Below are 26,766 nucleotides of genomic sequence, written 5' to 3'. Positions count from 1 at the left end.
TACTAGTACACACTAGAAGACAAGGTTTAATAATTGATAAAAATGTACAAAAATATTCCCATCAGAGAGGTTTCCAAATGTGTACCACAGCAGCCGCTGCTCACTGCACAGAGCAGGGCTGGCAAAACCTTCCTAAACTGGCCCAAGGCAATTAAAAAGGAGACGGGGCTTAAGCTTCTTCCTTCTCCCTTTTTAAGGGATGCTCTAGACCCGGCTGCTGTCGAAACGTGGTGGTACATTGTTCAGCAGGTTCTTAAGGCAACACATTGAAATTAATTTACAATTTCATTTTTGTTTTGTTAAGTTTTAACATGACGATAAAATGCTGAAATAATGCCTGTAGCTGTTCCAGATCGGGTTTTAGGGGAACACAAGAGGCGGCTGTGACACGCAGCATCCTCTGCTGGCACCGCAACGCAGGGCAGGTCGCATTCCCATCAACCGCACTTCCAGGGCTTTGAAAATTTACCATAAAAATTCACTCTGAGACGGTGCTTAGACACGAATCTCAGCCAGGACATCAAGTCTTCGTACAAAAACTCAACATTGGTTTGGCCAGTGACGCAGTTCACAAAAGAGCAATTCCAGTATCATCTGGTATTTTTTTTGCAGTACAGATCAAGACATGGATTCATTGCTCCCCTTCCATTGCCTTCCCCTTTCCAAACTAAAAACAAATGAAACCACAAGAAGCTATATTAGGAATCTCTTTCTAAAAATGAAATTTTATCTGCCTACACCGGCCAGGAAAAGCAGCGTTACTACCTTTCTAGGAAGGACCGTACTTAAGAGATGCTTTGCTAGAAAGGTGCCAACACTTCCCTGGGCCTGCAGACAAGGTCCAGCAAGCACTGGCGCGCCTTCCGCCGTGGTGTTCCCTTCGAGGGCTCCCATCCTGCCTGGCAGGTCCAGGACAGAGACTCAGCTTTGCGCTCAGGATTTCACTCACTTCTCTAGATTTGATGCCAGGCCCGTAATAATAGTACTTGAGAATGTATCGATGTGGTAAAATGAAAACCCACTGTTATTTCAACAATGGAACTCAGGATATCAGAACCCACGTCCTGAATTAGACATTGGTTTCTTTTATTATGCCACAATGTAAACATATTTGGTATAAATAATGTTCTCATTGATCTTCATCCAGTTGTTCCAAAAGAGTCCTCCTCTGTTTTTCCAGCTCCCCTTCGCTCAGTTCGCTGCCCGAAGTATCCCAGTTCCCCTGCAGAGAGAGGCAAGATCAGTGCTAAGCACCATTTACTGTCCGGGGTTGTGCAGCCCGTGCCCCACCGTTACCCCCAGAGCCCTCAGCAGGAGCTGGGACAGAAAGTTGGGGAGCACACGGCGCAGAAGGCTGCTCGGCGTCACGCTCCAGAGCCCCAAGCACAGCAGCCAGAACAAGGAGCAGGGAGGGCAAGGGGGAAACGGCCAGCTAAGCCGAGGCCCTCCTGCAAACTGCGTCTGCTCCATCACCCTCGCCTTCACGTTCTCAGAAGATGCCTGCGTTAGGCCATGTCGTTGGGTTTTTCAAAGGCATCTGGAGGCCAAAGCAGCTTATTTTAAGAAGATAATATAAAAAGTGGACATCTGCCCTCCCATCTCCTCTCAGAGGGCGGAACGTATGGGGCGTTATCCAGAAAGATGCCACCAGCACCACCACCATCCAAATAACCAGAGCGAGGCCGGTAATTCCCCCCTGAAGAGACCCCAAAAGATGCTGAACCAAAAGAAGTTTGTATTTGTCATTCAAGCACTTTTACGCGTCTCTGAAAATACTGTCCTAAGCCCCTTCCAAAACAAGTACACACAGCAAAGAGCAGGACTGTAATCACAAGCACGCTCCCACAGGACTTGCCAGCTTGAAAAGTGCAAGAATTGCGGAACTTTGTTCCGCCAAGATTTTCTTCCACTGTCAGCCTAGCACCAGCACAGCACTGCAACTACTACAATTTTAGAATGCAGGTGCCACACAGTCACTCCAGTGTTTAACCAGCTGTGCTGCTCAGCTCTTTTAAGATCAGTCTGGCCAACTGGATGGAAAACAGAACGGCAGTTTGGTCACAAATACCACTTTGTCACAGTATGGACCGAGCTTCAGTACTGTCTATAAAACAACATGCCTCATTCACACTTTACGTCAACTAGCGACAATAAATAGCATTTAATCAAATAGTAATTACACACATCAGTAACAAAACACTAAGTGAGGGCATAGGATTTGCATGATTAAGCTCTGCTTGAACATTTGGCCCTTTTTATATATAAATGGAATTGGAACATAAATAAAGCTTTAGCACCTTACTTGAAGTACACCTACAAAGCTTGCATGCTATACTATAGCACCCCACTGATAAATAAAGCCCAAAGCATCTGATAAAAAGGAAACAAGAAAGCTTACAGAATCTTTTCCAGGTCGTTTTTTAGTAGGAGATTTATGTTTTGATTCAGATCTTTGTCTAGCTCTATCCTTCTCACTCTCTCTTTCTTTTTTGTCTTTTTCTCGTTCGATATCCGATTCTGGTGAATCCTGTGTAAATAAAAGGGGAAAATATTAATCTTAAATATTAATTTATAGAATAACCACACCTCAGAAAAATCTGACTTCATTTCGATGTACACCATATTAGAAAAACTGCTTAAAGTGGTGACTCATTAAGCACATCCTATTAACTACTGCAGAAATAAGTAATTCAAATTACTAAAGTGATTTGAAACGAAAAGGAGAGGAGAGAGGTTTGTTCAATACAGAAGAACTTTTACCATCCTCAGTGCATGCAAAGACAGGGCACGCGGGATGCCGTACAATAAACCTCTTCTGTGCACAAACATCATTCATTCAATAAGATCTCTGGAAAAGGTGAAATCTGGGAAATATTTTTCTGTTACATGGCTGCTTGGCTTTAACGCTGCTGGGCTTTTACTGGATATTAACCATACGGTGCAGGGTTAGGTGGCACAACTGTGTTTTTATTCCAAGTTTCATCCCAATGTTGCTAACCTTAGGTGACCCTGTTTGTGTTGCAACCCTTTAGTGCTAGTATCTTACTCAGTGGCTTATAATTAATATACCCCCTCCTTGTGAATGCTGTCCATGGAAGGGCACAGCTAACTGCTCAGAAATTACAGAAACAAAAGAATACATCACTTCTGAAGAGTTTTGCAGCCAACATGAGTTCAGAGACCCAAGCTTCTTTCTTTACCCAGGACAAAAAATATTCTTTGGCCACAACTGATAGCGCGAAAGCTTTCTTTCTGCCCTTTAGGTCCTTTGGATGCTCCAGTACCTTTGATATTGGAGCTTCTAACGCAACCCTGACACTCAAGCAGACAAAAGGAATGATGCTCAGCATAAGGCAAAAGGAGAAGTTGGCTGGGATTCTTCCCAGCTCTCCACAGAAAAAGTGAACGCCAAGATTTGCCATGATAAACGGCAAATACCAGGCTACTACTAGTGCAGTCCTTTACACCCGCTTGCATGGCTGCAGCTAAAACCCCTGAAATCAGCAGTCTTAAATGGCTTAAGGTATATACAACAGAAAGTTATTATGTTGCCAATACCCTCCTCCAGTCTGATCTCAAACAGTCCCTATTACAAAGGCAGCTGGATGATTACAGACACCTAGAAAGGATTACTGAGGCTGTAAGGTGTCAAGTTGTCCATTAGCCAACTCAAAAAAGTTAACTGCACTTACAGACTTATGTCGCCTCTTCTTGCTCTTTTTCTTGTGTTTTTTTGACTTCTTGTAACTTCTCTCTGCAGACATAGGAAGAAACAAAAAGACATCAATAAAATTATAAAGACCCAGCAATAAAACAGTAACGCTAATTTAAAAACAAACAAACAAAAAATCTCATACCCGACTCTGCACTGGAAGAACGCTCAGAAACTGATCTAGATTCTGACCGCTGCCTTTTCTTCTTTGAGTGGCTATCATCATCCTCAGATTCTGAGCCCTTGAGATACAAACCCAACATGATTAGCAAGATGACAGCATTATGAATAGTTACAGAAGCAGATTTTAAGACATCATGAAACACCTTACCGAACGAGAACGTGATCGCTTCCTGTGATGTTTTTTAGACTTTTTAGAATGTTTCTTATTCTTTGAATGATGATGCTGACACTCGTGCTAGAGTACAAGAGAAGGCAAATGTTACAATCTGCCCATAGGACACAGCAAGAAACTGTAATGATGTTTCTCATCGTCCACAAGACATCTATGGCTAGCAGTGGTTTAAAAAAAAAAAAAAAAAAAAAAAAAAAATCCAGCATTTACTGTGTCAAAACCCATAAACAGCTACCAGTTTTGCCATGTTAAAGTGGTAATAAGAAGCATTTAGAAGCAAGGAAGCATACAACTTCAGGCGTGGATGCACACAGCTTCTATTACCTGGATCCCTGTTTCAATGCTTCCAATTAAAGCCCCTGCTCAAGATGGCTTAGGATATACTGCGTACCTTGCTCTGCCAAATTTCAAATTCTGAAATTAAGCCATTTTAAAATCTCTTACAAAATGAAACAATGACCCCAAAGAGCATGTGCAGCAAATCAAATCTCACGTTATCTAGGAAAAAACAGCACCTTATTCAACAAGAATGACTTGTCAAAACTTCTGCAGCTTAACTCTTAACTGCAGCCCATCCAAAAGTTAAGAGTGAAACTAAACTACATCATCCCTTTTGCACATCAGCAAAAGAATTGGCTGCAGTAATAATAATAATAAAAAAGCTACATCTGCAGAGCTTAGTATGTTCTTGAAGTTCCAGGCTTCTAGTGAATAAAATACTGCAGAAGTTCTATTTCTAATTTCATCACTTGTTATATGAAATCACAGGAAGAAACAATTTTTCTAAAATAAAATGGGAAATTTTGATGTAAAATTAACTTCTGAAAATTCTTTTAGGGAAGCAGATTAAAAAAACAACTATGTATCAAATAATATCAAATAACTGTGACATGTTTCTTCAGTTCCTTATTTTCAAGATGAGGTTTTACTATCCATTACTTCTAGGTAACACACAACATCCACTGTAACAGAAATCATTAGAATTCTGTTAAATCCCTCTCTCTTCCCACACAATTTAAGAATTTTTTAAAGAATTTTTTTTAATATTTTCTAATCAGGAAAAAAGAAAGTAATAATTACCTCTAGTACATGCATGAAATCTTTAAATATTCTTTTTCTTTCAGACTCCAGAGTGATGTCTTCAAATGCTGGTTCCTTCACAAATCTATCTCTGATCTGTAAGAAAAAATAGCAATGAAATACTAGTATGAAATAGAGCCATTCAGAAATAAAAATAATAATAAAAAAAGAGACATGGTTTTACCCATTGAAAAAGCCATTGTACTGTTACAAGGCTAAACTTTTTTTATGCCAACTTCACAACCAAAACAGACTTCAGTAAAACTGTAACAGATGGAAGCATGCAGAATCACTGTTTTTTCCTGCATATGCTATTTAAGCCATGCAAGCTTGTTAAAGCATGCATTTTTATACAAAGTGTACTTTGAGAGAAAAGGTGTTTAAAGGTTAATATTAACCAGAACAAAGTTACAGACTTTTAACTAAGCAGAGTTATCTGCTTATCTGCATTTATGCTTTATCTGCATTTAAATTAAGTTTGGGGGCTTTGTGTGATTTTTTTTTTTTGGGGGGTGGGGAGTGGGTGTTGTTTGTTTGTCTGGGTTTAGGGTTTTTTTTGTTTTAAATTGTATTCAAACGAAAGTATCAATAAAATGAAGTTATTCACATCAAATTTCAAATTTTACTGAAGGAACGACAGGACAATTTTTATGTGTCTAAGTTATATAAACAGAAACACTATGAGCTTAGAGAATAATCTAGGTTTACTTATAAAAGCATTAGCATGCAGCAGCCTGTTAAATATATTTGGAAAGACATTCATAATTAAGTGATGATACGTACATCTTCCCAGACAGCGTCCAATTCAATTGGAGGAGTAGCTTGCTTCAACATACTCTTGAAGGCAGACTCTTTCCGCTTCATTTTGCGAGCTTCTTCTTTTTCCCTCTCTCTTTCACGGGCTTCTGCCTTTTCTAGCAGCTGTTATCAAACAGAAGTCATATGATCATTTGAAAGATATCGAAATGGAAGACTAGTAATTCAGTTCAATGCAATTTTTGGAAAGTCCAATGACAGTTCACCTTTAGGGTTTTGGATTAGTCACTTGGGCCTACAGGAAAATTAACCAATTACTTATTTTGAAAGCATGCAACTGCTGTTTCTCAAACAGAATCTAAAATAGAGTTAATGTATCATACAAGCCAGAACTACAGAAACACACGCACACAAAATCCCTCATGACAAAAGTTACGCACAAATGAGGGAACATTACTTAATTCCTACCACAGAATTTCTCAAGTTGAAATGTTTGTGTTTTGAATAAAGACAAACCTCTGCAATCTTTATTTGGGGAACTGGTATCAGGATAAACAATTCTAAAGCACAGCATCTCTCAGATATTACGGAAGTAGTCATAGCAATACAGTGAAAATAAGTGCCAATTCTTGTTTTTACAAGGGATTTCATATTGTAAGTTTTCAAACATTCCTATATATTAATACTTACACTGTTGAAAGCCAGCTTGATATTTCCTGCATCTAAAGTAGTAGCTCTTTTAGTTGAACTGATGACCGTAACAAAATCTTCAAAAGAAGTATTCACTTCAACCACAAATCCTTTATCCTGTAAGAAAATTGCTTCTTTGGCATCAGGTAAGCCAGGAACTCTCACTTCAGTGCTAATGCACATGACATTAACACAATGTGAAATCCCATTTCCCAGTAGCAAAGAGTTCACTTGAATGATACATGTGGCATTAAATGATGAAACCACATAATGGATCATTTTCCCCTCTTACCTTTAAGATATCTTTTATTATCTTCTTTTCATCATGGTAGCGTGCTTTCAAGTCTTCAACATAGAACTTGAAAAGATCAAGTGCTGTCGATCCTGATGAAAAAACTAGATAAGTCAAAAGCTAGCTCTAATACAAGAGCTGCATTTTTTTAGACATTTAGAAAATATACAAATAACCCTGCTCTATTCTGCCCCAAATCCAAGACCTTTACCTTACTTTCTACAGGGTTGGAAGAGACAGTATTCTTACCAGGTTGACCAAGCATATTTGTGAATCTGATGTCAGAGCTTATGGTTGGGTACAACTCCATCCAAGAGGACATGGAATGTAATTGTCCATGCTCATGCAATTCATCTAAAAATAGCTACAAAACAAAAGCAAAATGGAAGTTTGTAGTCACTCCTCACACTTTTACTTGGCAAACAGCTGGAATGGATACTCTTGATAACTGGAATTCCATTTTTGTTAAAATGTGATTGAAAAAATCATTTTTTACATCATCATTTCTTCCTGCCTTCCTCCACCATTTACAACGCTCCAATTGCATTTCCTTTCCATTCAAATATATTTCCTCTTACTTTCCCCTACCCTTGCAGCTTTTGGGCAAATAGATGTATTACACAGCAGACAAAATGCTACAAAGCTGGTAACTGACGCATTATATGCACCCGTTAGCCTACCCTAAGAAATAAAAAAGCTATACAGAATTATCTAATCACATGACATGTCTAGAACAGAAAAAGAAAGTCCACCAACCTGAAAAGATTCTCTATTTTTGCGCTGTCGCCTTCTTTCTCTAAGCAAACTTTTCTGTTTTTCTTCTTCCTCCTCCTTTTCCAATGCCCTGATATGTTCCTCAAAACAGATCAGTGCATCCTCCTTATCCATGTCTAGCAACAGAAAACAATAGAGCAATAAGAGTAAAAATAAGGTATTTCTCCCCACTAACTGTAGAACGTTTCTTACTATGAGATAAGGGTTGCCAATTGTTACAGTGAGTGGAAGTTTCACTGAGCACTGAAAGGTACGAAGATCTGTGCAGCAGCAGAAACCAACCTCCCCCAACCGGGATAAATTATCATTGCCAATACAGAGCACAGAAGCCTTTATGAGAAAAGTATTGTGAATGAGCACTTGTGCATCTCCCCGCATTCCCACAGGTATCTTAAAAACACAGAAGGAAGAACACAGAGTATCTTTGTCAAATGCTTTAGCAGTTGTGTAAATGCACATGCTGCTCTTAAAATACAGGATCAACTCATTTATAAGAAAAATCTGCTCATAATGGAAAAATACCTTCTTACTCTAGAAGAGTAAAAAAAATTACTTCTTCTAGGAAAGCAAACACAGCAGGACCTCACTCAGTCTAGCAGAAGGTAGTGTAAGTTTTTGCCACAGATTACATTGTCAAGTAATACTTCAGATTTCAAAGGCTAAGAACTACTAAGCCAATTCAGTCCCCATGGAAAAGGTATCCTTTGCTTTATGAATAAGATTAATCAGCAATGATTTTTGAAGTTGACATCTGTTTCCTAAGAACCAAACAAGACAGGGTACTTTACACAGGCTGCTCAGCAGCTGTCACAGTGGCTCTGGACTGGGCAAGAGCAAGCCATATCCAGTCAGGAGTCCTCACTGCTAAAGACAAATCCATTCCCTCTTCCAAAAGAAATGCATAAACTTTATACATACTCTGAAGTTCCTCATCTTCTGCAAATGTAGGATTATCCATCAGATACTGCTGAGCCTCTGACCAAGTAGTACAGTAAGTGACATTAGCCATGTTATCTAGTATGTTCTTCAAAGCTTCCCAATTCCTCTTTCTTAACTGTTTGGCTTGTTCCTGAGGAGAAAATGCATTTGTTGTTGTTGTTAAATTTGAGGTTGTATAGACAAAAATACATGACTCCTCATGTTTGTTCTCCAAGGAAACACAAAATTAACCTTTCATTTACATGTAAAGCAACATCATACAATTTGGACCTACGTACAATTTTTACATACTATTATTGCTTGCATCCACAGATAAACCATTTCAGTACTATTATCTCTGACTGTTCCCGATAGATGGGAAAGGCTTATGAAACGGAGCTCATCTTTCAGAGATACTGCTCGGAAACTGCAACTTCAGTAAACAGTCAGGGCTTCAACAAGGTACTATGGCCCACTATGCTGTTAAAAAGCAGATCTAAACCAGATGAGCTAATCATAGGCAATTTCTTAAGCAGTGCTGTTTGGAAGGCTGGCCCCTTTCTGTTTGTTTTGTTTTTTGAGCAAGTGTGAACCTTAACACTAGTCTCATTTAATTTCAGAAACTGTCTTGCTGTGCAATTTGTTTCTAATTGCCTGTTTGCATCTACCCATGGGTTGTTGGCGAGTGCTAGCATCACTGCCAAATTTCAGTGAAGATGAACTAGCCAGATACGGTTAGGGCCAGATCCCCACAGTCGGTATGGTACCACTGAGGTTAAAGGAAATGCAGCTTTCTGTAACAAGCCTGTGATAGTTTCACAGTCTGATTCAGAGCAATTCAGAATAAAAGCCATCATATAATTTATTAAAATAATACTAAAAATTAAACACACTGCAAAATTAGCAGCAACATATCTCAATAAAAACAAAGACCTTTCAAGAAACTGCTATTTTATCGGCCATACAGAGTCAAATCAGGGTTTCATCTTGTCCACCAGCAGACTGCAATGAACTAGGGAAAGATAACAAGAGCAATCTACTCCTACCGTGCTTGCCCAGTTTCAGACAGGTAGCTTTTCAGGAAGTTTTGATCTCTAAAATGTTACCCTGCAGCAGTTAGCCCCACAACTTCAGTTGTGTACCGTGCAGGACCAGAACTTCCAACAGTTTGTTTAGGTAAGGACTCATTACCTTCTGCCTGCTAACTCTATTGAATACCCCTTATGTACTGCATAATGAGAAATAAGGAACAACTGTCTCCAAATTCACACCTACAAGATCAGTCATAGATTTGAAGAGTTCCACCAACGCTTTTTCCTTGTCCCCTTGCCCCATCACATCTTGCTAAACTGGAGCTTCCTCTCTATAGCATCTCATAGCTGATAAACCTTGCCTCCCTTCTTATTCTTTCCTCTCTACCTTTGAGGAGAGGGTAAACTGACCTGTAGCTTGTAAGCAGTACATGGTTCACACTAATGCAGCAATGTTCTCATTTGGTTCTCCATGCCTTTCCTAGAGATTCCTCCCCCGCTGTTAGCATTTTGACTGTTGCTGAACAATGCTCAGAATTGCACTGTTTGCAAGATTTCTTTACTAAGAGGTATAAACTAATTTACAGATAGCAAGTGAAAAGCTAAGTTTGAAAGCAAGTTACCTTCTCTTTCTTAGAGAGAAAAAACAAGACATCTTCATAAATTTCAAGACGATCACGCTCAGATATCGCATTCCAGACTTCCATCTCCCCAAACATTTGTTCAGCTTTTCTGTATAAAACAAAGAAAAAACATACAATCATTAATTGCTGAACACTGACTTAAATGTCCCATTGGCTTACAATAACATTAATGAACCCTGTTGTAAGTAGCAATGCTTTTGTATGACATCTCCCTAATTTTCTCTCTTGGGAAGCTTTTTCTGTGACAGCTTTCTATCTCTTATAAACAAAGGAAACGCTTAAAAATCACAGCTGATGCTGCTATACACTCCTCTCCACAGAAGTGCAAGTTCACCTGCAGGGCATTACATTAGTAGTTTTTATCTGAGGACTAGCACATGTTCAGGTCACTGTTCTAGCAAACATTATACGATATCAGATCTACAAAATTTTCAGCAACAAGCTTATTAGACATACCTCCCTTTGGGCTTGAACTTCCATGAACAAGCTATCAGAACTACTTTGTTCTTAATGGCAGATGTAATATAAAACTCCTCTCAGTGTTATCTTTCATTTCTACTTATTAGCAGCCCAACCCATTATCACCAGCACATCACTCATTTGAGTTGGTTTTTGCCTGGGTCTTAAATACATTCTATGAAAATGAGACTATTTGTGTTCCTATAAAAATTTCAGTTACAGGCTTTTCTAGGTTGAGCGCATACAAAGGTTAGCATTCACCAAGAGCAAGGCAGCAAGGTTTGATTATTAACTTGGCAAGCTAGTAAAAGCTGGAACCTCATTTAATATGGGTCTTACTTGTATCTTGTTGTGGATGTCATCTTTTCATGGTTTTCAAGAAAACGCTGGAAGGATTCTTTAGCTTCTTTGTATTTTGATCTTGCTTCTTCTTTCTCTTCTTTTTCTGTTTGAACTTTGTAAGCATTAAAGGCTTGCTTTTTTTCACTTAATTTTGCCAAAGCACTTCATATCAAAGAAAAAGAAAGCAACAATGTCAGTTATACAAAGGGAATTACATTAGAAAAACAAAACCAAAGAACCAGAAGATAACAGATTTGAATAATCCAGATTGAGACAAAATTAAATATAATCTAAATGGCCAGTCATCACCCTGTCTCTCCTTTAAGATTAATGGAAGATCATTTTAAAACAAGCAATAAAAACAAGCACTTGCTAGTAAAAGCAGTCCATAATAAACCACAAGCTACTATCATGTTTTCAGGTTGCATTTACACATTTCACATTACAATACTATTTTTATCATAGATATCAACTACTTTTCTGCCAATGTTTTTAGCAGCCACTCATTTCAAAAAGTAACCTAGGAAGTCTTCAGCTCCGTCATTGTAAATGCATGCTTTTATTCCCAAGAAATTAATATAAATAGCATAAAATACAACCAACAACTGCCACATTTTTTCTGAAAGAAAAATTAAGCCTAGGACTTGCATTTCTTTACATATGAAAGGAACAAAATTCCCCGACAATGGTACATGTTCACAAATGCACAAATATCTATTAAAACAATCAAAAGTTACGTCAGTAAAGTCAAACTATGTAAAACAGTGTTTGAGTAGAAATTTAAGGAGGAAAGAATCAAGCAGTACCTGTATCTGGGATCATTAATGATCATTTTCATAGCTTGCTCCCAAGAGGCATTGGATGGTACTCGCTGTGAAGACATTAAATCATTAAGTAATTAGGTTTGGAACCAACATCCAACAATGACCAATTCCTTAAAAAAATAGACTTTAGGGGGGGGAAAAAAAAAAGACAAAAAAAAAGCACTACTCTTTCAAGGTTAAGACAACATTCTTTGTCACAATTTTTTTTTAAGTTTTATTAACAGTCAACATGGAAAACAAAACAAGGTACTTTGGGTTTATTGCCATTTCTACAATAAATTATTCTGGAAGTTTGTCTACTATAGAACTATGCTGGCTCGCTATACAACACACAAACAGATCCCATACGCTCTGAGGGAAAACCAAAGCCAGTCTCATTTTACTCCCACTTCATCTTTAAAACAAAGATAAAAAATTGAGGGCTCAGATGATCAGGCAACACTTTCATTAGAAATGTACCTCACTGTCAGACAAAAATACTGGCAACCATAATTTCCACAACACTTAAATACAGTTTTAGAATTACTACTTCATAGGGGAAAAGAATGTGTCTTTAAATCAGACTAGCTTATGGAAACACTGCATACTAAACTTAACAGTTTGTCCTTTTTCCACAGGGACCTCTACACTGTCTGTCTCTGAAGCATCTAGTGAAGCTGTCCATCAAATCACTCACTGTTCCAGTTTGAATTTTGGACAAAGACCTGATTACAAGTTTTCATTAGTGTGGGGATTGTGTAAAAGGAAGAAAATAAGAAAAAGCTGAACTGAGAGCCCTGATGAAAACTCAAAACTGCGCACTCGCCCAAATTGCTGAAAAAAGTTTAAACTGTGTGTTGTTTTCACTGTAATATTCCTTTCCCTCATTTCTTGTCTAGTGCAAAAATCCTCTTCCACGACAGTGAGAAATTCTTCACAAAACAAAGTCTAGCAATTTCTGGCAAATGCAGATTTTACAGTTCAATAAAGCATTAAGAATAATTGACCAAAATACCTTTTCTTTTAACAGTTCTTTAAACGCTTGCTTTGCTTCTTCCTTTGTATTCCATGTATAGGTTTTTTTAACTGGTTGGGCATCGTCATCCTCTTTCTTTGAAGCAGCACTATATAAAAAAAAAAATAAAAAAAAAATCAATAATTTTACACATAAGCATTTTTTTTCTAAGTTAGAGCCACTGAAGAGTCATAAACTACCATAATCAGAAAGAATGAGTTTTTTTAAATAGCAACTCAAAGAAAAATAATAATGCTACACGATAAATACTGCAATTTGTACAAGACTTTTCCTTACAGACACCATACACAGCTGATCAAAAAAGCAAACTATTTCAGAAAAGTATTATCACTTATGCAATTAGCTACCTGCTCAAGTTACCTAGAAATGATTCATAAAAATATAATGCTGAAATTTAGCAGGTTTATATATATATTATATAAAAATATAAAGGGGAGTGCCTAAAAATATGCCTCTTTCCCTTAGTTATGTCCTGCTGGCTATAATCCCCCCCCCAGCATGTTTCTTTTCTGTTTGAATGATAAAAAATCATAAGCTGCAATTGTCCACATAATCAAGTCTCCATTATTAAAAAACAAAGGATCTCATTTCTGCTGGAACAGATAAAGATCTATTTAGTACTGCATTTTCTTCTAATGATAGCCAATTGCGCAGATCTATGGAAGAGGAAACATACAGGGTAAGCATATAATGTTACCCCAGGAAAGTCTTACAGCTATTGAAAATTTATGAAACATTCACACCACTAATGTTCTCTGTAGGGTTTAAGAGCTTTGGGAGAGGGTTGGCAAGGGAAGGGCGTTAATTTTTCTAGAAATAGATTTAATACTTCTTCCTTGCTTTCTTACTCATTATCCTCTGCTGCCACTGATTGATGCGCATGTTTCACTGAAGAAACGGCTAACTGTCAGAGAAGCCTGGCCACCTACAATTGAAGATAAACCAGATCCTAGAAGAAGTACAAAACTGCAGCAAAGCCACGTGCTTTGCCACTTCACTTACTCTGCTGAGGCCTCCTGCTTGGAAGAGTCGTCTGCTGCGTTAGCTGCAGTTTCTGCACTCTGTTCCTGCACAGCAGGTGCAGAAGTTGCTTGTCCCTGTTCCTCAGCTGCGGCTGTGCCAGTACTCTCATTTTCTACCACAGAAGAAGCTGCAGCAGTTTCTGCTTCAGGGGCTGCTGTTGCTGCAGAAGTAGCAGTGGTGGTACTAACAGCTGCGGCAGCTTCAGCAGCAGTTGTGGCTGTGCTGGTTGCGTTTGCTGCTTCTGCTGCAGCAGCTGAAGCAGATGGTGTTGGAGTTGATTCTTCGGGCTTTGTGCTGTAAGTATCAAAAACCAGGCACAGTCACATACAAGCATGGGACAATTGAATGGTTTAGGGAAACCTGTAGTTTAAATAAGTTAATAAAGTACGAAATGAGAGGTTTGGGTCTAGTTACAAAGATTGTATCTCAGAAGAACACAAAACAATCTTAGCTTAGAGAAAGGAAATGCTTTACTGAAACTGTGTATTTATGTAGATCGATCATTTAACTTAAAAAGAAACCTAGAATATATTATTTGAGTTTTTATATACTGAGCCACTATTTGGAATGAAAAGCCGCAAGAAGAATATTTTATGTGTTTTAAGATTCAAGGACTAGATTCCATTTTTAAGAAACAGGCAGCTTAACATAAAAAATATTAGCATACCATTAAGAACATACCTGTTCTCTTCAGCTTTAATCATTGCTAGAGGAGAAAGGAGAAAAAACAATCAAAATACAGCTTCGAAAATAGTTGATATATGCATGGTAAAAAGTTACTGTTAACATGATTTTATAAGAGTACAGTTAAAAAATTTTTGTTACTATCAATAATTTTAAAATTTGTGCCCTTTACAGACTGAAATCAATTCAGACTAAAACAAAATTTAGAAATTCCATTAAAGAAAGGTTAGGGTATATAAAGAATGACTTCTTGGTTTAAAATAATTATTTCAGCTTTAAAAGACTAGCTTAAAGAACAGAAGATCAGGCTTACTGAAACAGATCTTTCTTTTCTATTCTAACAGTCACTGATGCTTATTCTTTGCAGTACTTTTTAAAAAATACTAATTTCTTACCCCAGCTGATTTTGTAGATTTTTTTTTTCATCATCTTACAATACCAAACAAAACCACGCTAAAAGCAAAAACTAGGAGCACAGCATCATATGATGTTTGTACAAAAGGGGACAGTGCCTTTATAATACAGAAGGGCAATAAAAAACCTACTAGTAGTTTTGCCACATCATAGTTTCTCAAAAGTTTTTGTCAAAAATTATAAGCAAACTGATACCTAAGCAAAGCCTTACACACAATTTTGGCTTTCAGCAGAGAGCCAGTACTACTGCTTTGAGTATAAAATGCATTACTGTTTTCAAAATTCTTCCAAGACACCAAAACAAAATGTAATTCTTACTAAATTATAAGTTATACTGTATTACAGAAGTCCAGCACCCTTTCACCCTGGTTTCCCAAGCAAATGAGGATTAGTACAGCCACCCCCCTCTGCCTCTTTTCTTCTCCCATCAACCTGAACCCCTTCACAAATCCTACTAAGTTCCTACAAGTTTCCAAAGGATTGGTGGCTAAGTATGAGTCAAATCCTACAACAGCCCCCAAATGAAGAAAGACTTGAAGCATTACCTACTGCTAACACAGAGAGCATGCACATAGCCCTGAACAAGCCACAGCACATTACATCCTAATCCAGTTCCTGTTTAGGGACACGAGGGGGAGCTGCTGCTGCCGCCACATAAATAGGGAAGAACTAAGAGTATAATGGAAAAGGTACGGCGATGAGGTGGTGAGTACACAGGAGACAAGACTGCTCCATCGAAATCTCAGACTGCATTAACTCTACTACATACAGCTTATTTCAGTAGATTTAATTTCTAACAGAAGTTTGACTGCTATGCTTTGATACCAAATTTTTACCAAGTCATGCATACGCACAGCTTGCAACACACTGCCACCCTCCCTACTCATTTTTGTTAAGATTACCTTCAAGATCCTCAAGCTCTTTGGGTTTTGCCCAGCGTGATTCCTTTGTTTGGGAATTATAATAGTAGGGCTTTCCGGAATCAGATTTATACTCTTTCCAGGGACATTTAGACAACAATTGCTAATGGACAGAAAACAAAAACATAAAATCAGACTTACAATGGTGTTTTAAAATTAAAAGGATAGCTAGAAGTGAGCCACAAACACTACGCCAAGAAATAACTAAAGGATCAATGAACACAAGGCATATACTTTCCAAGGAAAATCCTCCCTAGTGATAAACAAACACATTACTTATCTAAATATTAAAGAAAGGCATCTTTCTAATAAAGACATTTATCTAAAAATTGATCAAAACTGTCCAGAGTTTTGTCCATTTTGCAGCCTCAAGTTCCAACAGCATAAGGAATGCGATACAAACATTTTTGCAACAATTCCTTATTTTAAAAGTTTGCTCCCATTAGTAAAAAAAAAAAAACCTATTGGCACAGCTATCCTCCTGCATGACAGTTATGCTAGTAAATTCTTGCATTCACACAAACTCACACAGTACAGTAATCTTCATCTGAATGTAGTTTACCTCAGCAGGTGTTTTGAGATCATCTGGCTTCTCCCAGGTAGACTGCTTTGTTTCAGTATTATAGTAATATGTTCTTCCATCAGGTGATTTGTGTTCTGTCCATGTAGATTTCTAGGAAAAATAAAAATATACACCATTAATGGTGAACAATAATTATTGACTGAAATGCTATCAAAAGCCACTAAAAAGTTAAATACAAGTGGAAAGCAGATAAACCTGTTTAGAGTGCTCTTCATTAACAGAACTGTTGGTTGTGGCGGTTTGCTGGGCTGCGCAAACTACAGGATGTGTTGTCTGAGGGCGAAACAAAACAGAGCTCTGAAAAGACATTCTGGTTAATATTTGTTTTTAATTTGAATGTGTATATTAAATATACTAAAGCAATCCAGCAGCAAAGACAGCAAGCCAAAATCTAAACACATTTAAGTCAGTATTGTTTTCAAGAAACTACTTCTTTGTGACAAGAGCTACTATGAGTCTCACAATCCCTCCCATTCAGCAATCCAAGGCAGCCAATTACCATCAGAAAAGAAAGCAAAAGTGAAAGTGATCAGACCCTAACAACTTCAAGTGAAAGTCCCAGAAGCACACCCTGTTTTCAAAACCAAGAAAAATTTGTTTCAAGAAGGTTCTGACTTCAAGAGTTTAGTGTGAACTCAGGACTACCTTCCTACTGCTTTTCATCCACAGTTCATATGAACTCCCTGAAATTAGGGCTGGTCGAATACAGCTTTAACCATCTACTCTGTTTCAGTTACTGGACACGGCTGAGGAGAAACAACTTCCTTACAGGTCCAGTTGCCTTGTTCAATTGCACAGAATGCAAATCTCAGAAATAAAAGCACAATTAATATTCACTGATATTTAATAATTAAGCTAGGTACGAGGTCCCCAAATTTCAAAGCAACAACCAAAAACTTACAATGGGGTATCTTCGAGGCCACATGAATATTTTTTACAGATTCCGCCTCTTAGTTATCTAGCCAAACTATTTTCTTCATAATCTTAAAAAACTAAAGGTAAATGTCTGGGATATCTTCTAGAGAAGTAATTTAATATTTACAAAATTTTAAATAGAAATCTGATAGTGACTGAAAGTTATTCATGGTCATTCAAGGTGCCATGAAAGACAAATTTAAAATTTGAGATTACTTCCAGATGACCTGCCTGCCTCAATACAAAGTTACACTGATTCACAATTCAGAAGTTTCACTAATAAGATATACAGCACCAATTCTGTTCAATCTGTGATTTCCCATCTGATGCAAAGGTGGAAGACTACTGAAAATCATCTAATGAAGTAAATTTGGCCTGTGTGCCACCATCCTGTTCACAAGTTCAACCTACATTAAATCACCTTTCAGGCAACCTACCCAGTATTTATTCCTATTTAAGTTACTAAAGTATGCTATGTTCCCACAAACACGGAAGGAGACACTAACAAAAGCAGATTTCAAATAATGTCAAAACATTGGGGGTGGGAGGTAGGGGCAAGAGAGTTAAGCTAAATTACCAACGAGCAGCAAAATTGATGGAGTAGTGATAACCATTCTTTTGACGTTAGTACTTTGTATTGTTCAAAAACCACAGTGATGTCTTCAAAATTATTATGGGTAACTATATAGGCTATTCTCTTTTTATTGCTAAAGTGTTTGGTAACAAAACTCTCAGTAAGCTGACAATGCTAATAAAGGTTCCAATAAATCACACAGGACTGAACAATACCAGAACCTTGACCTGGCTTCTCCTGCTAAGTGCAGGTGCGTTAAGGAACAGCAAGGAAGACTAAATCATTGCCTACCGAATTCTGCTATATACATTAGAACTGCTAAAGCAAAATATTCGTTAATGTGTAACAGGCAAAAAGTTACCCAAATGTAAGTAAAATGAAAAGCTGCTTATAAACTATTCACTGACATGGAAGGGGAAAAAAAAAAAAGAAAAAAGAAAAAAAAAAAGAAGAAACACACAGAAAGAGGAACAACCTTCAATCTTCTTCAGTGCAAATAAAACCCCAACTCTACCCTGAGTAACTATCCAGCCCAACACTTGCAAATCTGAAAACTTAAATCTGAAAGCAGTGAGCTTTAAAGTAACATAGGTATCTAGGCTACAATTCACTTGCTGCTCAGGTAGGGCAAAAAGACCTAAAAACATCGCGAGAAACATCTCATATTGCTGTCCTGCATACTAGAAGAACTAGAAACAAATAAGACTTCAATGCTCAGAAATCAGTGCAAATACAACAGAAAACACACCTACTTTAACTATTAATTACAGACTGACAGTCAAATAAGCAAAGAAGCTCTATATGAGAAGAAAAATAAGATACAAGCTTTTCTTTTAAGCCTACAAAGCCACATATGCAGACCACTACACTGCTATTACAATCTTCTAGAAATTTGGTTTTCACGTACCTGAGTTCCAGGAGGTGTTACACCTAAAAAATAAAATTGTAAAAAAAATTATTTTAAAAGGGTTTGGTTGCTTTGTTTTTCTATATAAAGACTTCAATTAATCAATGTTTGAAAGAAAATTTTTTTTTCTGGGACTCAATGAAGATGTCAGGTACTGAAATGCTAAATCACATTTTACAGAAAAGTATGATTTTTTTTTTCACCCCCTTTAATACTTCACCTAATTTTGGTGAAATATTTTGAAATGGTAACAAATTGTTTATACTTACCTACTTGTGCATCCATACTGTTCACCCCTGGCTGTAGAAACAATCAACAGACATTTTAGTACTGAGTGCAATTGTAATTAAATCACCAATAAATACAGTACATTTCCAAACAAGTGCTTTCAGCAACAAAATGCTCTACTGCCTTAAAATATGGATTCCTAGCTTCTCATTGCCCACTTAATTATTACTGCTCCTTAAATAAGCCATTAGGAACATCAAGCTCCTTTTCAGAAAGGCAATATATCCCATAAACTACACCAGGGGGTCCCTTGCCATCTTTCCAATACCCACCTTTATCTCCCAAACGAGTAGGTTGGGAAGGAGAAAAAAAAAAAAAAAAAGAGATTCTGAATTTCTGCTGGAGTAGCTTAGTAGGCTTCTGTTATAATTATGGGGCATAAGCCTTTGAATGTATTAGTGTTGCATTCAAAAAACTGCTTGCAAGTAACCAAAGCTCTTATATATACCCTTTTTGAAATTCTTTCAAACTAAGGAAAAAGATTAACAGAATTCAAATACAGTTTTTCCAATTTCTTTCTTTTTCTGTAGGCAAAAATACAGCTTGCAGGTTTATCTTTTGCTAGGGTTTTTCTTTCAGCTCTCTTCTACAAACTTCATTAACAAAAAACTCCTCAAGTAAAAAAACAAAATTTGTTCAAAAGATAAAAGAAATCATATTGGATCAATTACGTTTGGTATTATCCAATAGGACTAAACCAGGTGAATCGCCAACAAACTTCAGGCCTTTAAAGTACATTCTGTGTATTAAATATTTCAGCTACTCTGTGTGCGCGCATATGTCTATAAGTAGTGTGAGTTAAGCAAGGCCATAGTTAAATTTGCGTCTCAAGCAAGTAATCATTCTAACACGTTTCTTTTCTTGTGCCTATGTTTACTTTTCCAAATTCCATTCTGATTTGCTGTGTATTGTAAGAGCACTAATCTGACTGAAATAATAATTTTTAGGAATTACACTGGTTCAAATCAGCTTTCGGGAAGTAAACACTTCTATAGATCACAAAACAGATAGTGAACCTGCATAGGAGTGGTTTGAAAGACCACTATTCTTGAATGAAACAGTAAAGACCAAAGAGCCCTGACATCAGTACAAGTCATCCAGTTGGCCTCAGAGAGCTTTAGATTACATTTTACACTTGGAGAAGGTATTTTCCATCAGACAGCCAAAATTATAACAAGTCAATCATTTCATGAACTTTACCAAGAAAATCATCAGAGCTGCAAAGAAGGTCACGATTTTTTTTACTCATCTACAAATTTTTAAAATTAGAAACCAGCAAAATCATTCTTTTATTTCTGAAACACTTTCCAGGCTGTGGTACACATGCAATAGCAGAGAGGTACAAGAATGCTGCCATGACAGACAAATGCCTCTTCGTAAACATGTGCGAAGGCATGAGGTCCTGCCATCACCACCAAGAGATTTAAGGGCAAAATTAAAAGCTGGAGCTCTCTGCCATGCTACTTTGCCTCCTGAATACCATATATCCACAGACTTAATCAAATCAAAATTTATTCCTAATCCAGTATTAGAAAACCAAATGATCTGCCATCTTGCCAAAATATGTAAAAATATACAGTAAAATTCAAAATTAGACTGATGGTAGCACTGATCCCTCCCTCTCCTTTTAAGTCTCTCTTGATCATAGCATTTTTTAAGATTTTTTTTTTCCCCCCAAAGGTCTGAAATTCTCTCAGAATTTTCCATGAGCATCACTTGGCAGAAATTCGTAACAAACTTCTGTATGGGAAGTGGGGGAAAATCACTAGCATCCTTCCTACTTGGTAGCTTCTGAAACATTTAGTGCATTAGGAAGTAGCTACAGGAGCACAAGACCTAATGAAGGACGGTTCCCAAGAATTTGCCTAAGGAGCTACTAACTTTTACTTGAATTACACTAAGGCTGTAACATACACTCACACCTCCTTAAACAGAGGCCAACAGTGAGAAAAAAACTTGTAACTAACAGATAGATACTCTAGTGTCTGATAAAGCCCAAGCACTAAATTTAAGTTTTTCTCCACTGTTAAAATAATTATCATCCCTTCTCTGGTATGAATTCTCAGTCATCTAGTACACATCAAAGAGACATTATATCCTTTTCCTAACAGTCCCTTCTCTACTTATTTTGCAGAAACTTTGTGTCTTTGTGATTTTTCTCTCATTACTCCAGAGGGCAGACTGACTGCTTAACACAATAAAACTCTTTCAGCAAACCCTTAATGAAAAAAAACCAAGAAACAAGTGGAGTATTAACCAACTTATTTTTTAAAATAATCAACAAAAGCAGTAGCAAAGGTTTTGTGCTTAGCACTATAGAAAAATTCAGAGTTCTACAAGGAAGAAATCTGACTTGGGGAGGTACTATCTGCATGGTAAGAAAATAAAAAATAATTCATTTCTAAATTTAAGTGGATAGAACTGTTGTTAAGTGAATCTCCTACAGTTACTTTAAATGTCTTTAAATCTTTTTCATAATCCAATTCAAGAAAACAAAGGCATACCCATACCGAAGTAGTGACAGCAACTGACACAAAGACCTTTTAAAAACCCGAAAAGTTAAGTTAAACTCACCGGAACTGTAGGCTGCATAGCAGCTTGAGACATGTGAGACATCATCATTCCAGGCATTACTGACTGCATCATTCCAGGCATCTATAATTAAATAGCATTTCAGATATATTTTATGATATTTTAAACATAAAATATGAGGATTCTTCTATTTTTATTTAAAAACAATTACCTGGTACTAGTTTTTAATCCAAAAAAACCCTTTTAAGCACTTGGCAACAAGAATGTTTGTAGAATTCTCATTCCCTTCACTATGCTCCTACAAAATCGACATTAGGAATAACGTCTCTATGGTATTCCAAAGTCTGATAGGAAATATTGATAAACAAGACCATTCAAACTATGGAAGAACAACAGCAAATGTTAAGATGTGTGATCTGTTGATAAGCTATTACTGAAATGCTAAGTTAAAGCAAGAAAAATAAAGGTTGGGAAAGATTTCTGCAAAATTCCAAGGCCACAAAGAACAAACTAAACAAAGGAAAGGTAAACTCTAAGATTAGTTCTGCTCACATTTTTTGACAACTTCCAACCTGTCTCTTTTTCCTCTTACCTCACAAATAGGAAGAAACACTTTACAGGGACACTAGAAGAATGAATTTCTGCAAACAACTTCAAGATGAAGAGAGCTATTAAATTTAAACATCAAAGCTCAAAACCAATTCTGAACTGGTTTTTTTTTAAAGGTATGGGAAAAAAACATACAATATTAAACCATGTTAACAGTGTGAACTTGGTAATGGGGACATACAACACTACAGAAATGAAAAGTTTGAGTCTAGACTTGTTTCTGAGTTTGCTGGGTGGTCCGATGAGACCAAAAAACCACAGAACTGCTGCTCAGGTAAGCTAGCTTTTGCTCAAATATTCATGCTTATAGTCTCAAAGGGATAGTTATGCAGAAGTTATGCATCACTGAAGTGATGCACCGAGAAGATGTCAAAAATGCTACTGAAAAAGTGTTTAGTACCTTGCATGTTTCCCATTATTTTTGCTGATCCTGGCTTTTAAGAATTAACAAGCCATAAAAAAGTGGCAAAATGAACAAAATATATAATTTGGGTCATCACGAACACAAACTTTTGGCCACTCATCCCGACAGGTCTCGAGAAGTCAACCCCCTTCAACCTTTCAGTTATGCCCCTTTACCTTTATTGTCCTTGGCAGGCTGGCCAAGTGACCCCATCCCCCTGTATCTTCAGGGAGCATCAGGTTACCACTCTCCTCATCTTGCATCTCGTGCGGAGAGAGGGATATGTGGTAGGGCTACTGCTCCACCCTCAAATCCACAAGGTTTTCTTGGGAGGGTGAGGGAGGAAGGAAAGACTGGAAGGCGGCCCCTCCCATTCCTCGCCATCCTGTAGAAGCAGGAGAAGAAAGCACTCTTGCCCCACTGCTACTTGCAACTAAGGGGGCTCTGAGCATGTGAAACTTCTTAAAAGCCCTGGCCCAGGTCCTGAAGAAACCCTGCGCACTGCTCGGTTTCTGCATAACGCTAACTCAAAGTCAGCAAAGGAAAAAAAATTGGGAAGGAGAGGGAATTCTTTTCCAAAAGACCTTCCTCTGAATGATGCTGACAGGAGGCCATTGCTGTTATCTATGCAAAGTACCTGTCCTGCAGGGCTTCATCTCAGAAAGAAGAAAAACAAGCTGCAAAACATCCCATCCTGCAAAGCCTCACAAATAAACCTCTGATATCTGCTGGAAGAAAGAACTTATTCAAGGAAACAAGCCAACATGGGCTGATACTTCCGGCACAATAGTTCTGGTGTGAGAATATCACCATCCTGTCCCATCCTTAGGGCTGTAGGCTAACTGAGCCTCTAATCTCCCTGCCATGCCATGTATCTTTAGCTTTTTGCTTTACAATTACCAAAAAGCCCCGAGTTGTCTATATTGCTCGCTAAAATATTAAAGATTGAAATATTCAACGTATGAGAGTGAGAACAGTGGAAGAGAAGCTATGAAAGAACTGTGAAGTAGAGGAATAAAACAGAATTGCTACTTAAGTTTCTAATGAACACATACAAAAGCTCATGCTATTAGCCATCATGCTAATGGTCGAGTCCTCCTCATTTTTTAAAACTGCGTTATTTTTATACCAGAAGCTTTAATAGGCTGCAAAACCATGCTGAAGAGATTCCTACCAAGCCTTTATAAACCAGTTAAAAAAATAAAAAGACACACGCTCTATCCAAGGCACTGCAAAGGGAGACACTGAGTTGCCAGCATGACCTTGTGGGCCATTCTCAAAGGGTTAATCTTTCTTGCCATTCTCTGTCTGCTCTGGTCTACTCTATCCCTCTGGTCTAGTTGATGACACTCAGTTTCTACTTATGTAAACCACCATCACAGGTAGTATCACTAGGTATTTATCACATCCCGAAAGAGAATTGTTTCTTTCAGAAGTTCAGAATTTAATCAGAAACCACACAGGAGAGGATCTTTGATTACTGAAAATAAAAGCTTTAAATTTGAAAAAAGCACTGATATGAGTCTGGCTACTCTACCTGTCAACCCAGGTTCACACCTGTCAACCTGAATGGCCAAGTTTATTTTTCAATCACATGACACTAGCAACAACTGCATATACACAGAACCATAAACCACTCCCTAGGATTCAAGAAAGAATTCTGCAAAAATTCAAAATGTAATTATTTCTTCCCTTGCATCTCCCTATAATGGTCATCTGTGTAGACGTAAGAGTCAGCCAAGAACTAAAGAAACATGAAGTTCTCTACCATTACTACCTCTGAAAAGAACCACTACTTTATGTTTCCAGCATGTATTAGTAAGACAACTTTACTTCTTCAAAACCTAAAGAAAACTACCAAAAAGCTTTAATAAAAAACAAATTATGGATTCATACCTATGGCTATTTACAATTAAAGTTACACATGAGGTGCATCAATTACCTGTGACAAATGAGAAGAGTTTCTGCATGGAGAGGAACTGTGGCACAAAATACCCCAAACTATTAACCTTACTGTTTGCAAGCTAGTGTATGAGACTTACCTACCTCAGGGATTACCTGACATCGTTATGGGAAGCCAGAAAGAAAAGAGGAATCTTGTAAAACTGCCTTACCTGCCCCATTGGTGGTCCTCCCATGGGGGGCATCATCTGAGGCATCATACCGTGTGGAACTGGCGGCATATTTGGTGGTCTCTGACCCATAGGGTGCATTCCCATGGGAGGATAATGTGGCATGCCTGGGTGTCCCATCTGAAAGGCAGCAACAAATGAGAAAAATCAGCATGAGACCAACAACCCAAAGCCCCCACAAAAGCATTAATAACAAAGAAGCACTCAACACTAAACTGAAAATGATTTGGGCAGTTTTAGATTGAAACTGCAAGACAGCAAGCAAGATCCTTCACTGTTCCAGGTCCTCTAGAGCCAGACTGAATCATAATTAACAAATCCATTTAAAATTTCAAAACCAACATCCAAATGAAAAAAAAAAAAAAAGAAACAAAAAACCCCATAATCTTTCATCTTATGGTTTGTCACAGAAAAACATACTAAATTTAGGAATGCAACTATTTCCACATGCTCTTCCATACAGTTATGATTAACGCACATAACCCTGTGGCACAAAAGTCAGTCAGAGAAACAAAATATCTTCCACTGTTGATGTCCAAGTGTGAAATAGCTTCTACACTGCATACCATCCCCGTCTCCCTATTTTCCTAAAAACCTGAATCCTGTTGCTGTTCCAATACTTGGTACAGTCACACTGCTAGTACAAAAATGGATATGGACATTTTTTCAAACATTTTTTAAACTACTGAAACATATTAAGAGCTTTCTATTCTAGACAGAAGCAACAGCTCTAGAACCACCTTAGAATAAATCCTGGAACGCGTTTTACTTTGAAGAACATATAACTTAGATATACACATGCAGGAACGTGTCACAAAAGTACCCTCGTTATCAAGATGAAAACTATTCTTAAGCAAAGTATCATTTCAGAAAGATCATTAGCAGAAAAAAATAAGTAACGCTTCTTTTTGATGTCTTTAAAAACAATTTTTCTGTGATTATTTTGTACCAGAAGGCTCTCTGAGGCGGGGAACAGGCGGTTCACGTGAGGAAATCACAAACAACCAGAAAGGTTTGGAACTTCCGAACCTAACACCGGACCCCCCCCCCTCCCCGCAACACCCTTGAGTCTCACAAGCCAGGCGGTGAAGGCTCGCCTGTTCAATGGCTCTCAGACGCTGCCCAGGTAAGTCAAGGCAGAAGAACCGCACTCCCCCAAAACCTCCTCAGACCCTCCTCCGAGTCTAACCACCTTTTCTCTTACTTTCTGAGGTAACTCCCCCCCAACTCACCATGAGGGAGCCGCGGTCGACGCCGCCGGGCCGCATCGAGGGGCTCAGCAGGCTGCCGCCGCTGCACCTGCCAAGAAGCCGCCCTCTGAGTGGCTGCCGCGACGAGGGGCCAAAGGGCATCAGCGGTTCGGGCTCCCCGCGGGGCGGGAGCAGCGGGGCCAGCAGGCTGACTGGCTTGCCGGCCGGCCAATCCGGGCGGCCCGCCAGTCGGGTGCTCTTCGGCGATTGGTCCGCGGCGGAAGCGACGGGGCGGACGGCGTCCCCCGGCGTCAGCTGCATGAGGGGAGGGGGCTTCGGCAAGGAGAACGGGAGCGGCTGCGGGGAGGCGGTCGCCGCCGCCGCCGCCGCCGAGTCCCCACCTGACATCCTGGCCGCCGGCCCAGCCGCGAAGGAGTTCTTCTCCGCCTTCTCTTAGCGCCGGACGCCCGGAGCGGATGCGGGGGGCGAGCGGGTGTGGGGGGGGGGGGAAGCCGCGGAGAAAATAAGCGGTTCGCCGGGCCTGGACCGGGGCGAGGGAGGGAGTGGTCGTTCGGAGGGCCTTGCGGCGTCGGCGGCGAGCAGAGGGGCCTCCGCGGAGAGAACGGGCCCGCCGGGCCGCGGAGCTCGCACGGGGGGAAGCGGCTGCGGCGGGGGCCGAGCGGAGGGGACGCTGGGAAAC

General features: G+C 38.7%; 1 protein-coding gene across 4 annotated transcripts; it reads right to left on the bottom strand.

Annotated features, from left to right (window-relative positions):
- On the bottom strand, nt 1-26,765 carry PRPF40A (pre-mRNA processing factor 40 homolog A). 4 transcript variants are annotated; one of them, XM_069780626.1, is made up of 26 exons: nt 26,109-26,765; nt 24,859-24,996; nt 21,775-21,855; nt 19,182-19,212; nt 18,913-18,935; nt 16,712-16,789; nt 16,496-16,606; nt 15,916-16,036; nt 14,597-14,621; nt 13,895-14,209; nt 12,872-12,980; nt 11,860-11,924; nt 11,051-11,215; nt 10,232-10,340; nt 8,578-8,728; nt 7,642-7,775; nt 7,135-7,249; nt 6,886-6,977; nt 6,594-6,710; nt 5,931-6,068; nt 5,148-5,243; nt 4,044-4,130; nt 3,858-3,954; nt 3,693-3,754; nt 2,399-2,527; nt 1-1,222 (listed from the first exon to the last, which is right to left on the bottom strand). In XM_069780626.1, exons 1-26 carry the CDS (start codon nt 26,472-26,474, stop codon nt 1,130-1,132), a joined length of 3,048 nt encoding a protein of 1,015 aa, XP_069636727.1. In that variant the 5' UTR covers nt 26,475-26,765; the 3' UTR covers nt 1-1,129. The 4 variants fall into 4 exon arrangements, with proteins under 4 accessions (XP_069636727.1, XP_069636724.1, XP_069636725.1 ...); XM_069780623.1 differs by having other exon boundaries at nt 6,886-6,989; nt 16,712-16,813; nt 26,109-26,616; XM_069780624.1 differs by having other exon boundaries at nt 16,712-16,813; nt 26,109-26,616.
- Nucleotide 26,766: the final 1 nt, after the last annotated feature.

Source organism: Haliaeetus albicilla, chromosome 4 (genome assembly GCF_947461875.1).
Source record: "Haliaeetus albicilla chromosome 4, bHalAlb1.1, whole genome shotgun sequence".
In the NCBI taxonomy this organism is placed as follows: Eukaryota; Metazoa; Chordata; class Aves; order Accipitriformes; family Accipitridae; genus Haliaeetus; species Haliaeetus albicilla.
The sequence above is the reverse complement of the archived record's forward strand: the minus strand, read 5'-3'. Positions and strand labels throughout refer to the sequence as shown.

Coding starts and splice junctions, on each gene's coding strand:
- PRPF40A (XM_069780623.1), bottom strand. CDS start 26,474: ATGTCAGGTGGGGACTCGGCGGCGGCGGCGGCGGCGACCGCCTCCCCG. Junction 11,925..12,871: donor AAGAACTGTTAAAAGAAAAG/GTATTTTGGTCA, acceptor ATGTCTTCACAG/CGAGTACCATCCAATGCCTC. Junction 6,069..6,593: donor TCAAGCTGGCTTTCAACAGT/GTAAGTATTAAT, acceptor GTTTGATAACAG/CTGCTAGAAAAGGCAGAAGC.